This window comes from Hyposmocoma kahamanoa, unplaced genomic scaffold (assembly GCF_003589595.1).
Source record: "Hyposmocoma kahamanoa isolate Upper Pololo Valley unplaced genomic scaffold, ASM358959v1 211, whole genome shotgun sequence".
Lineage (NCBI taxonomy): Eukaryota > Metazoa > Arthropoda > Insecta > Lepidoptera > Cosmopterigidae > Hyposmocoma > Hyposmocoma kahamanoa.
The window spans coordinates 2,833,854-2,850,274 of NW_020653732.1; the positions used below are offsets into that span (position 1 = coordinate 2,833,854).

At 35.9% G+C, this 16,421-nt stretch overlaps 1 protein-coding gene across 1 annotated transcript in view; it reads left to right on the forward strand.

Annotated features, from left to right (window-relative positions):
• The first annotated feature begins 4,855 nt into the window (after window positions 1-4,855).
• Window positions 4,856-16,421, forward strand: part of LOC113227616 (segmentation protein even-skipped-like) — a 38,979-nt gene continuing 27,413 nt past the window's right edge. The window contains exon 1 of the mRNA XM_026460580.1: window positions 4,856-5,180. Within this exon, the coding sequence (XP_026316365.1) occupies window positions 4,856-5,180 (325 nt within the window). The remainder of the gene's footprint in view (window positions 5,181-16,421) is intronic.

The following is a 16,421-nucleotide window of genomic DNA, read 5'->3' on the forward strand; positions in this document are numbered from 1 at the left end:
ACTGGGTGATAAAACTTTCATAGATTTCTCATAGATGGCGCTACGACTAAAAGTCGTTAAAAAACCAAATACAAAGATACGACAACAAGCATATAGAAAAATTCATGAGGTCCGCTGGTTCGTTCCGTGGCTTAGTTGGTATAGCGTCTGGCACGGTATGCTAGAAAACGTGCGTCGCTTCGAATCCGGCCGGAACGAAGGAATTTTTTCTGAGTGTTCGATCTTTGTATTAATAATAATACCCAAAATTGTTTGAAATCAAAAATTTATAAAAAGAACTTTGTATAATTATCTGATGCTAGATGTCTCGCTTTCGCGCCATTTTTTGAAATTTTTTGTTACGTGTGTTCTGTTTTGTGAACGCGGCACACTTTTAAGTATTTTGGTGACAGAGGGACACGAAACCTAAAAGCGAGACTGTCCCGCTCAAAGGGCGACGTATGATCAAGTTATGCATGGGTCTCATCGAAAAGCGATAGCTTGTCGCATTTAATCTTTCACTGAAGTCGGCAAAATATACCTACAAAAAAATTTATGTTACTTTCAATATGTACCATCTGCCTCAAAATCAAATAGTAATATGCAATCTTAGCAGTGAGAATCCACAGGATTGCAAGGTGGGTATTGTACGGAGACCCACTTTTTTGGCTAAAAAGATTTTGTACATCGAAATTTGTAATAAGTATGGAATTATACCTGTGTGATGAACTGAAGCTATCTGCAGGACCGTGTTGGAGAAGAGTAGCTCTTGGTAGAGCAAAAGAAAAGAACTGGAGGAGGCCTATGCCAAAGAGGCACGATGAGTTAAGAGATATAATATATAAATATTTCAATATGGAATGATACCAAATTCCGTATTCGGTGTATCTGCCCACGATTTTGGGCTATAATATAATAATTATCTTATAAAATCTATTCATTGTAAATAAACCTCATTTAATTTCATTACGTCGATACAGTAATGCAAATATTTTTATATCGTGTATGCCAAGCTGTGTTCAACACTGTACCATCAGAGTCATGAACTGGGGCCAAATTTCACAAAATTTAATCTTCTAGCTACGACCGAGTGAGATACACACGGAGTTACGCATTCAAAAATTTGTCTTAAGACCTGCATGTGTTCTGGGCAGGCGTGCAGCAAGCGCTTACCACCGACGCATGGTAAGTCGCTTCTCTTTCATCTCTCTCTCTCTTGGTCTCGCCACTGGATAGCAAGATGCAGATCAGGTTAAAACGTCTTAAACGTCACGCAGGAAGTTTACAGAGGGCGAGGCCAAGTCACGTGATCACTATCCAAGCAACTTACATAAAAAGCCCCTTTTGTTAATACGCGCTCGTTTATAAGCCTTTACTGTCAACTTCACTTCTTATTTTCATATGGCAAACCTGCCAACGAACATCATGTCGTAGGATCCCGTCAGATGACTGATTTAACCGAACAAATACAAGCCGCGTTTGTATCGTGATGCGCTCTGACGTCATGGAAAGCGTTCACATCTACATGTCATGTTCTGTCGTCTTCTGACGATATTTTTGATGATGGAAAGTGATGATGAGGTCGACGATGTAGCATGCACACCTAAATAATGCCTATTCACTCTAGCCTTGAAAAGGTCCAAGTTATATCGGTCGGGGAACAAGTCAGCAGGTAGGGAATTTCACACTGGCCGCTCGCCATATAAATGTGGAAGCCAAACGCTTATTGCGAATGCTGAGAATATTAACAACATAGGGGTGGAACCCCAGCCCACGTCTAGTCCCCCGACAATGGAAAGCGGAAGGCGGAATCAAATTATGCAATTCCATCGCACACTCTCCGTGATATATCCTTAAGAATACCGACAAGCAGGCAACTTTACGGCGGTGTTCAAGGCTCAGGAGCTTCGCCTCTACTAATTTCAATATTTTGAATCAATACCGTCATGGCTCTCGGAGAATTCATGCGTTCGCAATATTTTCTTTGGAATCATCCGTTTCTGATTCAGATTATGTAGGAGATATTGAATTTGCGATGATGGCCACTTGATGGCAACTATATTAAAAAAAAGAAAGAAAAAAGAACATATTGGGATCATCAAGTGAATAAAAAAGAGTCAACGGCGAATTTCACTGTCTCGTTAAAGAAGTTGAGAGCGATGATGAAAGATTTCATAACTATTTTAAAATGTCTAAAGGTGGTTTTCCACCGGCGTGACGAGGAGAGACAAGGCGAGACGAGAATAGAAATTTGAATGGCAAAATTTCCATTCTTTTCTCGCGCATCTTCGGTGGCAAAGATCTGGATTGACGAGGATGGGCGAGGCTAGAATTTGAATGTTTGTTGATATAATATTGAACCGTATTGCTGCCTACATAGAGCATTATACTGTTTGACGGAAATACGATTTCTCGCGCGAACTCGCGAGTACCCGCGCGGTCTCACGCGAGCTCGCGATGGCTATTAATATCAACCGCGAGATTGTGGGGTACGTAGTACGTACGAATTGAGATTTAGAAAACGATGGTTTCTTCCGATTCTTCTTCTGTTAACATAATCTAATGTTTTATTTAATGTTTATTCAGCCGCGAACTTGTCGCTAGATGAACTAAACAGCCCTGAATCTTTACTGTTCACAGTCACAGCGCTAGCTATTAATGGCAATTTTTTAATATTTAAATTCTCGTTTCTTCAAGCCTTGCCGTTGGAAAACTACCATAAGGCACTGAAGCGACAGAACACATCACTGCACACTTCTCTGATATGACGTGACGCGGCAGCTCCGCAGATCGGGATCGCTTCTGACGCGACACAACACGAGCCGTCACGACACATTAATAAAATCTAACCACATTAAATGTAAAAAAACCGATGCCATTCTGACGCGTCACGTCACGTCAGACAATTGTAAATCCGGCTTCAGACTACCAAACACCCCCTCTCTGTGACCTCACTCAGATAGAGCTGTCAAACTGGCATGACATTTGTAAATAATAAAACAAAACAAAAAAACTCATGACTGTACCTACGTTACATACATCAATGATTTTTTTTAAATCAACTGAACTGAATAGAACAAGTATAGTACTTATACGATATACATTTGTCAAATGGCTTCAATTGCGTTTGGAAAAAAATAGATTCTGAAATAAAGCCAGTGTCCCTGCCGTTCGACCCAAGCAAACTGAACTGTATTAGCACGGGAAAAATTTGATTTCCAGATAAAACATAAGAACTCGATATCGAAGGAATTTTCATCTCATGCATAACCGACCCTCGTAAACACGGTATGATCACATAGAATTATTGCATTAAAATATAATCTAACCCCCTTCTCTTTCCCCCTAAATGGGGAGGTTGTACCCCCTTTAACAATCTCGTGAGGCGTTTTCAGGAAAGCTGGAAAAATATACTAGTTAAAACATTTGGCTTTGCACGGGTAGATAGAAGCTTCAATATGAAGAAAATAATTTGGTTTATTTATTTATTTTCTCATAATATATACGTAGTTCGATGACTTCCATGGTCGAGTGGCTTGCTGGTTTAACGGTGTTGTCATCTCTGCGTCCCAGCTTCGATCTCCGGATGTGTCAATGTAGAAAACTAACTTTTCTATATTGTCTCGCGTCTGGGTGTTTGTGGTGCTGTAGTTGTTTCCGGTTTTCACAACACACATGCTTTTGTTTTTACTTTGGGATCAGAGCAATGTATGTAATGTTGTCTAATACTTATTTATTTGTTTTACAGTGTATAAAGTGTTCATTTTTCTATACTACGTAAGGAATCCTCTCCAAGATTATCTGTGTACCTAAGGCTTTAAAAAAAATTCGCCGTAATTCCTTCTAACTTTAAAATAAAAACCGATATTACAAAGGAAACTAAGTCCTGTCCACTAGTTTCTACTTACAGTATATGGTAATCAACATTTAATTTTCATTTAATTTTTTTTTTTATTATTATTATTAAGGCTTTGGCAAAGCCATCAGCCTAAACATGAAATTTAACTATGTTTCTGTAAATATGGCCGCCACAAAGAGGATAGGCAATTTGATGCGGCGTGCTTGGATTGACTCGGGATTCCTTAAAACGGGCCGATACGGGTATTTTAGTTCGAGATTCGTATAATTTCGCGTTTTAATCTTCGATTAAGGCACAATATCACTATCCTATTCCACTTTAAACTAGATTTCACAAAATAATTGAAAGTCAAAATAAAAACGACACTTTTCCCTCCAAAAGGTCCAGAGCGAATCTTTCATTTAAATCCGTTGGTCCGTTTTGACGTGATTGACATGAAACATCAAAAAAGTCGTCTATAGATAGAAAATATTTTATTTATACCAATGAGATGCTGAACTTAGGCATAATGATTCCGCCAATCGTCTTACTTTATAATGATAAAAAAACAAAATAAAATTAAAAAAGAATCCTTAATTCGATAAAAAAAAAAGAATAAAAAAGTAAATTGACTTTACCAAGGGTTATTATTACTACTAAGCATTACTTATTTTTATATAATAAAATGTTTCAAACAAAATAGAAACCGTATTCGAGTTTATTAGAGTTCAAATTGCTTTTTACATAAAATACATTATAAATATTACTAAAGAAAATTCCACCCAATTGCCATTAGAATAAAGATGGTTCTTGATTAATACTATCACAGACCACACCTTTAGAAGGCGTGGCCAAACGAACTCCCTTCGAAATCCTCAGTCGAGGCTCAGTTGAGAACTGACATTCGACGGATCCAAATACAAATTTCGATTTTCGAATAATCGAACAATTTTCTTTTAAAAAGTGACATTTCCAACCAGCCAGTGCAGTGACTTTTTAATTATAGAACGTTAAAATAAAATAGTGAAGTGACACACAATGGAGTCGGAAATTGGGAAATTGCAAAATTTGCAAACCAAAATACCGCCGAAGAATTTCTCAATCGAATCGATAGTCGGTATCGATAGACGATCGCCGGAGATCGACATTGAAAACAATATATCTCAAGATTATACAAATTCTGAAGATGACGATGTGAAAAGAGATCGATTTTTCTATCAGAATCGTGTAAATTTCCCATTTTTTATGTCGTATGACAAGAGAGGATATCAAGAGGGACAGAATCAGGAGGATTTGAAGAGGGCCAGTCCGGGGAGTATCAGAAGTGAGATTGACAGCGACGGCGCGGACGATCGCCCACACGGTGAGTTTTGGACTTGTACCTAGTTGTAACCTAGTACCTAGTAGTAAAAGCGGCATGTCCCGATGACTGCAGTTTAAGAAAAATATAAATTACATACAATTCGCACCCTTGTTGATGTAAAAAAGATACATATGCAAAATGACAACATTTCAGAAGAGAGGTTTATATATTCTAAGAATGAAATTAGTCAAAAACTTTTATAGAATTGCTTCCCAATTTGTCAAGTTTCTGCCTTCATGTTGCAACTGTGAAGCTCCTTGTGAAAGAGTTCGTCTGAGGAAGTACTGCCACCTTACCTAGTCCTGCCGCCAAGCAGTAATGTCAGCATTACTGTGTTCCGGTTTTGAAGGAGAAGGGTGCTGGTGAAATTACAGTCACATGGGACTTGTCAACTTATGTCTCAGGGTGACGGGCGCAGTGGCATTGCCCCTCAGATCTTTGCGATTTAAAGCTCTTATAACATATCATAGCAACATAGCATAGATATAAAAAAAAGATTGTTAACTAACCACATTTCATTGCCAAAAACAAACAATTAATTATTGAACAAAATCAGTTGGTCAACTTCGTAACATTCACAAATTGTATTATTTGTTTTATTGTCAACCCTTGGTATTAATAAATCCACATGTGATCATCAAAAGTGCTTTTATCACATAAAAATTAAGAAAACACGAATTATGTTTATTCAAAAACAAATTATGTATATGTAAAATTAAACTCTCTTATTTAAGAAAAATATTGGTGTCGACTAATGTCATGCATTGGTAACATCATTAAACCTCTCTCCTGAAAGGTTATAATTTTGCAGATGTGGCATTTTTACATCAATGCGTGTGATATACATATAGGTCCAATACTACTAGACTGAAATATGACGAGAAAAAGAACAGAAAGACCGATTTTTTCTATAATAAACGGAACGAATCTTTTAAAAATGCAATTATCTACTTTTATAAACAAACTATAATTACGTATTAATAAAAACAAAGATTCAATAGAAAAAATAACTGAAAAAACAAAATATTGTTACTAAACCAACATTAACATTTACAGTTAGGATTTATCAGTAACAAAATAACTTAACCGTTGTAAAATGAAGATCAAAAGGAATGCCGATAGCGACGGCCTTTTTGCCGCGGCGAGAAAAAAAAACAATGCATTAATTAATGATTATTATTTTATGGCGGTATTAGGTTGAATTTTCGGTAACATTTTCTAGTAACAGGTATTCTGCCCTTCTTGTCATTACTAATGCTTTTGCATTTTAGTAACAATAAATTTGAAACTAAATAAGATATTTCAAAAACCGACTAGGAGGGGTTGTAGATCTCGAGTCGCTGATCCAGATGTGTTAATTAATTAATTTCTCCTACATATCGATTATGTTAGTTATGGTAAAAAAAAACAGTATTTTATTTTTATTGTTTTCGGTACCAATTTCATATCAAATGTTTCGACTCATCCGTAGAACAAAGATCTATGTGCAAGACTACTTGTTCTCAGGACATAGTACATTTCGTTCGTTCTTCTTCGCTGGAGATGTCACATCGACCGTTGCTCGATTTTATATTACCGAAATGAAATAAGACATATAAATTTTCAAAACACCTTTACACTAGGCCTTAATTTGAATAAGGAAATTATTCTCGTAACGCTCTTATTCTCTTTTCGCGATATAATCACATAGGACTCTGTTCTTCGGATGGGTCGGTTTATATCCCATAATAAAGTCACATGTGGTTATACGTCAAAAGTGTTATACATAATATTATGAACTTTAAGAGTCTATACGACTTCTAATGTCTTCGGTTGATCCCACATAACAGTCAGAGTGTTGAATCAATTACTTTGGGAAAAATATATATTTTTTTTATATCATCTGAACTAAATAGATCATGTAGGTATACTATACGATATGCATTGTTTAAAAGGGCTATATTTCGTTTTTTTTTAAATTTGAAATAAAGCCAGTGGCCCTGTCAATCGACCCAAGCAAAATAAACCGTATTAGTACGGCATAAACATTGACTCACAATTATATGGACGTCGGGTCCGCGCTAAAAAGTGTCCGAACTTATAGGGCGTTAAAATCGTATACAGAGCGTCATTCACGCTCTAGTCTTCGTTTGTTCGACTGACAGCGAAGCAAGCAAAATTAGACAGTACTGCGATGACATTACAATTTAAATTCAACGTTTTAGCTTTTTCATATTCCTTGACATGTCACTACGTTTAAATAGGTTGACTTGGGACATTTTTTTCGTGGTTTTTGTATTAAACCCGTCGTCCATTTATCTGTAAGTCAATGGGCATAAACTTAAATTCAAGCTAAGATAGTATAGACTTTAAAGCATAAAAAGATCGATGGCAAAATCTTTGAATCTTATTCAAATATTTTGTACGCCCGTAAAAATATACATAATTTCGTTAAAAAAGAAGCTATCCATAATATTAACCTTATTAACTAAGATTCCGGAGCATATACTAAGGTTACCATTTCCTAAGTTTAAAACTTACAATAAAAGTATTTATATTGAAAAGTCTTTTCACATAACCTTAAATGCTATAGAATACATTTTGAATCATATTTGTGTGGAATCTTGACTCACGTTGTCTTTCCATACATCTAAAACGTAGGGTCGTATTCTAGAACTCTACTCAATGCTCAAGTCAGGATTGCACTGGAAACACAAGCACTGGAAATACGATCCTAATGGCAGGGACTTGAGTATGATTTCGAGTGCTTTAAACCATACCAAATCCTGACTTGAGCATTGAGTAGAGTTCTAGAATACGACCCTAAGTCTACAATTTTGTAACATGACTTTTCAATTGAAACACTTTTAATGTAAGTTTTAAACTTAGGAAATTATAGTCTTAATATATGCTCCGCGATCTTATTGTAAAAACGTATACAGTTCCCCAGTTCCAGTTTGGACTTAGTTCTAAGGTTAATATTATGGGTATCTTCTTTTTTAATGAAATTGTGTATATTTTTACAAGCATATAAAACATTTGAGTAAATATACTGTGATGCCCAGTCTCCTTAAACTTTTCTCTGAGAGAAACCCGGGAATCTAAGAGTCGGTGACACCATGAAAGTGGGTTTGCAAGCCACTCGACCACAGAGGCCATCAAAAAAATACAAACTGTATGAAATAAATTATGTATTATGTGAGATTTTAACCGACTTCAAAAAAGGAGGAGATTCTCAACTCGAATGTTTTTTTGTACGTATGTCACGCAATAACTCCGATAACCGATTTTGATGAATCTTTTTTTGTCGGAAAGAGGGTATCTCAGTAGTGGTCACATTTAAATTTAAAGAAAATTCCACCTCTGAGGGATGGCAAACTAGGGGGGGAATTTCGCGCATATTAGGCCATACAAATATTTCTCCCGGCTCGGGAATTGAACCTGGGACCTTTGCGTGGCAGACCAGCTCGGTAGCAGACCCAGGCGTGATCACAATATTGGAATTTTTTCTTCGTCTGACTCCGTATACTACAATGATTTATTAATCTATCTGGGTATCTTACATTTTCATTGTGAACGTCTCGTGTCCTTTTAAAAAGTTTATAATATATTTTTGACGCAAATAATTTTTAAATTATTTATGTTTGAATGAAATTTTTATTGAATTGATATTCAATTATTTTTTGTGAAATTACTCCACTAGTTTGTTATAATTAATAAATGTTATAATATCAATTCAGTAAAAATTTAATTAATACAGTGAATAGCGACATCTCTCGCCAGGACTGGTAGCTGTAAAGGTACTAACTGGGTGATAAATCTGTCATAGGTTTCTCATAGATGGCGGTACGACTAAAAAGTCGTTGAAAGACCAAGTACAAAGACACGACGCAAGCACATAGAAAAATTCGTGAGGTCCGTTGGTTCGTTCCGTGGCTTAGTTGGTATAGCGTCTGACACGGAATGCAAGAAGACGTCGGTTCGAATCCGACCGGATCGAAGGAATTTTTTTCTGAGTGTTCGATCTTTGTATTAATATTTATGTTAGCTTTTTTATATTCTAAATGAGAACCAAGAAATAATTAGATCAGTGTAAATACCATGTATTATACAAATTGATCCAAAATAAAAAACAAGCCGCATGGTCTTATTAACGACAAGCCTGTAAAACTGTAAAGGTTATTACGGATCAGTTTTAAACGTTAGAGCAAAGCATCGAGAATATAACCAGAAATAGACACGAAATATCATTTAATTCGTTTGAAAACTATTCTGCCAAATCTTTACCGTGACAACTGCACTCCTATTGGCCAGCCCGAATTCGAAACAATTGACGGGTGTCGACTTGAGCTTTGCTATAATGGACGAAAATCGAAAAATTACCATTTAATATTTAATTACCGATGAAATGTGGTTCCGTTTGTTTTGTAATTAGATGTTTTGCTGTTTTTCTCATACCACCGAATGGAACAGCCATCCATAGTTAGAGACATCATCTTTATTACAATAAATACAGAATATTTTTGGAATATACGGAGACGTACACACAGGTCAGTTGTTGGCGCTGTACTATTTCAGCTTTCTAATTTGTGATTTCAGCGCAAACGAGAGTTATATTTAAAAGTGTTATAAAGCCCATTTGGCTGATGAGCTGCCATGGATGGATAGCCCTTATTTCGTCTTTATTTCTGGTTATATACTCGATGCATCAGTGATTATTAATAACGACTATTAGAAAGCACCTAGCCGCTCGCCTAAACTATTTAGCGTGATGTAAGTGATAGGTGTGACATAATCGTGGTGATTTGTCACAGTGATTTTTTTGTAATAGTCACGGTGATATAAATGTGACGCTTCTCTCTATGTCTACTGTATGTGACTTTACTAATGAATTGATGTTGTTTATTTGTCGTTAGTACTACATTCTCCCACAAAACTATTTTCAATAATAATCTTGTTTACAGTGACGGTGTGAACTATATTGTTATCCCACCTTTTTATCACCTTTTCTCTGATACCTGGCCACTGGTTTTCAAATTTTGAATCGTTCTTCAATTCCTTTGCCTCGTCATTTTCTCGTTGTTTCGTTCCATCGTCACTCTCTGCTTAATTTCTGAAGCGAGCACGTCTTCTCGTCCAATTTTGACCCGCTTACTACTTACCAAAAATCCCTTGTGCTATAAACATTTAAAAGATCACAAAAAACTTTAATATATTTTTATATAAAACCGGATTTTTTCCACTATTTCTTATACCTATATTTTGAATTTTCAACTTTAAAGTCGCTAAGCAAGATATGCGGAGGCTGTGAAGGCTGCGGAGCCTACCACACTCTCCAGGCTACATTACAATCTAGATTAAGCGGTGCCAGCAGTGCCTGACTACCTTTTCATCACTATACCAAAAACTAAATGGAATATCGATTCAATAATGAAGCCTCGAATTCTTTCTTTTTTTGTCAGTTCTGCATATTTGTGAGCGCAAAATTTGTTGAAAATGTTTACCACAAACTTAACCTCAATTATCTCAGGTCACAGAAGGAAATTCAAAATTTCAGCTTAGACACGATCAGAAGGATTGTATTTAAAATTATATACCCTAATAACATATCTCGGGGGAAAGAAGACAGTAAGTATAATTCTCAGAAGAAACATTACAAACTTCACAAAAATGTGGCGGCAATAAAATTTAAAATCAAAACAAAGAAACTGTATACCATAGTATATAAAAGCAAAATTTCCTTTTTTTTCCTCCACGTTCTGGCCACAAAAGATCACCCTCTAATTGAGCAAAGACAAAACTTTTGAGAAAAAAAGTACAATAGAAAAAGGTTCCATTATTTTCTGCTCTATGGTCAGATGCGCATTGTTTTTGGCGGTCCTTCTTTCAAGATGGCTGGCACAAAAGATTTGCTTTCTCAATACAGTAGCCTTTCGGATATAATTGCTACTGTTTACAACAATTTGTCAAAATTAAAGCGTTAAGTGTTGTTTTCAATGTGTTGACACTTTTATTCTGTAGTTGAATAAACAACTTTTGTTGTAATTTATTTGACAGTGGTCTACTCATGTCCTCGCTGTCATGACTAACAGATATTTGCATTTTGGTAACTTTCAAAATATTGGCACAGTCTTTTTTCTTTGAAAAAAATTCGTTATTTCGTTTTTTTTCTAATTTCGTTTACAGTTTCTTTTTTTTTCGCAAAATTTGGGAAGCATAATATTTAGTAAATAAATATGGCTGTTTACAAAAATAACAAAATATCTACCAAAATTTAAAGATATAAAAAAACACTTTTAGTGGTCGTGGTCGGTAATGAGAAGAAAAAAGGCCCGAGGGTTTTACTTGGGGTATTATATATATTATAATCAAGTTGGCCTGCATGCAAGCATTACGTGCAAGTGTGATGAAAAAATAATTTAACTACAGGTACAAAAATAATTCTCAAATTCACACTCTCCTTGTAATTAAGCTACAAAATTACAAATTTTTTCATAAACTTTTTCACTTGGTATCATAATACCAAGTGACGGGACGAACCAGTCGTGCGCCTGATGGTAAGCGACACGCCTGTCCATAACAGTTGCTGTGCCACTCAGAGCTTTAAATCGCAAAGATCTGAGGGGCACTGTTCCTGCGTGTTTTTTCATTATTACACCTAAGGTGCGTTATGAATACCGGCCACATGTACTCTGAACGTTTAATCGAAATGAAAAGACGATTGAAGTCATTCAAAACCGACATCAAAATAGAAGGTTCTCAATTTGACTGTAATTTTTTATAATATATAGTATAACGAGACGAACAAGTCGTATGCGTCGTGGTAAGATACACGCCTGTCCATAACAATTGCAGTGCCACGCAAGAGCTTTAAATCGCAAAGATCTGAGAGGCACTGCCACTGCGCCTGTCAACCCTGACAGTTCCATGTGCCTGTAATTTGACAAGCACCCTTACTCATTAATATTAAAAATAACTGGTTGAAGACTTTACCACCTTAATCAACCGTGGGACTAGTAAAGGATCCGAAACGTTGATTTGTTAGAAAAAACAAATATACGCGATTTAAATCCGGAAAAATAGTTTCATTTCCTATGTGTAACAATTGCGAAAACCTAAGAACTCGATATTTTTATAATGTAACGGGACGAACAGTTGACAAGTCACCAGCGCTCCTAGTCTTCAAAATCGGAACGCAGTAATGCTAACATTACTGCTTGGCGGTAGAAATAGGTAAGGTGGCAGTATTTTCCTGGACGAACTCTTTCACAAGGAGCTCTAATGCTTACGAAATTTTCATTGTAATTTAATATTTACTGCAAAACTAAGGTATCTGATAATTAGAGTCTATAATACAAGATGCCAGAACTTTATATTAGAACAATATGAATGCTTACAATTAAAAAGATAAAGGTCGTGGCACAACGGTTGCAATTTTCTTTATCATTAAAATATGCCAGACAACTCTACCAATCACCAGGTCTCAAACTAAGAAATTCCTTGTACTATGAATACCAGAGTTTCAGAATACATATCAGGGTACTACACATAAAACACCCAGACCTGAATAATTTAGAAATTCTTCTCATTCAAGCTTGCAGTGCAAACTACCGAGCCACTGAGGTCAACATAATTAATTAACTCATTACAACCATTGACTTACAATTATATTACAACATTATTTTTTGTTACCGAAAAATAAACTTAACCGCCTAATGGGGAATTGTTGGCAGCCTCCTGTACAAGGTATTTGAAATTTTCTACCTTTAACTGGATTACTTAAAGAAACTATTTCTTTTTCTTTCGATGAGAATAAAAACGTCTATATTATGCATTTTTTACAACCGTACAAATAGAAATACAATGAAACTACTTTTCCGGATCTAAAATAGAATATGTGAATAAAATGTATCTTTTCTTTGAAACAAAACAACGTTTAAGGTTCTTTCCAGATCCTACGGACACGACTGAGCCAGCCGTCAGCGTAAATATTGTTAGCAGTTAAAATACACACTTTAGTAGCAGAATTACAGGCACGTGGGACTTGTCAACTAATGTCCCAGGGTGACGGGCGCAGTGGTAAATCCCTTCAGGTCTTTGTCCTGCAACTGTTGTGGACAGGCGTGTCGCTTACCACCAGGTCTACGACTTCTTCGTCCTGTCAATTGGATTTATAAAAGAACAATTATACTCGGTTTACATCCGTAAAAAATAATTTCCTTTTCAATGTGTAACAATCGCGAAAACCTAAAAACTTATAAATTATACTTAATCTTTCATTATATCTTTCAACACAACAGACAGCCTTGAAAGGTTGGTACGTTTATGGGTTAATTAACAACATGTGACTCATACAACTTTTTTAATTTGAATACCTTGATATTCTAGTAAAAGCACGTGAAGGAAACACCATCATTTTTATAGTTATTGGGCTGTTAGTTCAAAAACTATCAAAATAATCCTTTTGTTTACAAAATTACTTGTGCCATTTTAATAAGTTAAAGAAACTCAGTAAGTAAGAACTTAGATTTCGAAAGTTCATTCTCATTCACATTCTCTACTAATTGTTGCAATGTCTAAATTTTTTATGCTAAATATGACTCATAGATATACCGTGTTTGGCACGAGCTACTACTCAAGATGACTTCCGTGTGAACCGAAATTGCACCCTGAAAATTGTGCCTAAAACTATTTAGGAGATAAACGATATACTAAATTAAAAATGGTAATTTGTAAAAAAAAAATTCAAAAAAAGCCATCGTTAGCACGTCATTTGAGAAATCCTCACACGAAATAACCCATAAAAAAGAGTAATTTCAGTGTATCACAACCCTAATCCTTTTCCCACTGAAATTACCTCATAACAAGAACGAGCGTTAGAAAGAGACAACACGATAATTTAAGCTCCGCCCTGATCGGTGGGGATCAACGTTGCTTTCTTATTGGTCGGCACATTATGGATTTTTTGGCTAGGCGGCGGCGACTGACAGTTTACTTTTTCGAAGCCTGACGCAAGGGTTGCTTAATCATACAGCCTGTACTTTTTTAATAATGGAGGCAATTAGAGATTTTGCAATGGAACACAAGTTGAGAGAAAGGTTGTCAGTTGATTGTAAGACTTTTTATAATGATTTTAGTGTTCATAACACGGAACCGTCGTCGCCGAAAAGCAAAGGTATGTAATTACGTAAAATAAGATAGTATATATGTATTCCATCTCTCGCTAGGTTTTAAAAACTGTTCTCCTTCATAATTAAAGCAGGCTCTATGAATTAATTATTCTTTAGGGTATGTTAGCAATTTTGTTTTAGAGTGATATTCTAAATTTAAATGTACTTGTTTTTGGCGCCTTTTTCTTTGTTATTGTAATTTTTTTCTCCGTGTGTTTTGTTCGTACTTTTCCTTTGTTGATTTTAATAAATTTAAGTACATTTCCATCGGTCTTGCTCACTCTTTAAACTCTTCATTAGCACCCGAACCCCACTGACACGTACAGTAAGCTACCTCATGAATATTTTGTGGTTTCAATACTTTCTTTTCTTTTAATATTTTTTTTAATAGACTGCCTCTGTGGCCGAATGGCCTACATTTATTTGTATCGTGAGTTTGGGTATTATTTGTGTCTTGGGTCTATGTGTGTGTCCATGGCACCCGCAACACAGGGTTTCCGTAGTGCGGGGCTATGTCGAGTGTGTGCTTTATTATTTTTAATACAGAGCACGTGAGTTAACATATATACATAACTGCAATTAAATACTCCAGCATTTGTAAGCCGATTTCGATGAATCTTTCTTTGGAAAGACGGTACCTCAATATTGACCCCATTTAAATTTGAAGAAAATATTCCACCTCTAAGGGTGGCAAACTAGGGGATGAATCCGGTTTCGCGCACTTTCCGGTAACCGATTCCAATAAAACTTGGCAAATAGATGTAATTTCACGAACTTCAGAGTGCGGTTTTTTCTCTACTGAAAAGTTGTGATTTTATAGATGTGTCATTATTACACCTAAGGTGCGTTATGAATATTAGCCACATGTACCTTGAACGTTTAATCGAAATCAAAAGACGATTGAAGTTTGAAGATAGTATCGAGTTCTTAGGTTTTCGCGATTGTTACACATAGGAACTGAAACTATTTTTCCGGATTTAAATCGCGTATATTTGTTTTTTCAAACAAACCGACGTTTGTTTGAAACCGTGACCATGGGACCTGTAAAGGGCCCGAAACGTCGGTTTGTTTGAAAAAAATATACGCGATTTAAATCCGGAAAAACAGTTTCATTTCCTATTTGAAGATAGTGTTTTTTTTATAATATCTAGTGACGAGACGAAAAAGTCGTATGCCTTGTGGTAGGCTACACGCCTGTCCATAACAGTTGCAGTGCCACTCAGAAGTTTAAATCGCAAAGATCTCAGGGGAACCGCCACTGCGCCTGTCACCTTCAGACATAAGTTTACAAGTCACATGTGCCTGTAATTTAACGGTACTTCCCTGGACTAACTCTCTCACAAGGAGCTCTACTGGTTATTATAATTACCTATAGTTCATAGGCAAATTTTACAAAAGTTAAGAAGGGCGGTAAAGTAATAAAGTAATTAAACAGATACAATACGTGAATTATTCTTTTTGTAATTTCAAACAGGCCGAACCGTCATTGAAAAAGAAGGCCCATCAGGTAAACACCGTTATGATGACAAAATTGAACTATTAAAATATTTTGAACCGTAAAGTTTAAGGCAAAAGGATCAATTGTGATAAATTGTAGAGCTATAAAGAAATTAGGATATTTTTACAACACGCCTTTTAAGATTGCCGACGACGATTTTAAATAACCTTAACTATTATTTCGTTTACTCTACTTAGTTTACTGTTAGTTTTTATATTTACTATTGATGTTAATGACAGTACCTACATACCTAAGGCCAAATATAATTCCAGCAGTGTTGCTTATCACCAGCCACACGACTTGTTAGTCTTGACACTTGATATCATAGAAAAAAACAAAAGTAACAATGATTATTATTTTCAAACTAATATCTAATAAGAGTATGTGTGTAGTGTGGAGTATGGTCTTCTAATAATAATGACACACACACTCATAGCCATACACTAGGGAAACCCTGTATCGCGGGTGCCATGGATACACAAATAGACAATCACAAATTACACCCAAACTCACGGGACAAATAAATGTAGGCCATACAAATATTTCTCCCGTCCCGGGAATCGAACCTGGGACCTCTGCATGGCAGCCCGGCAT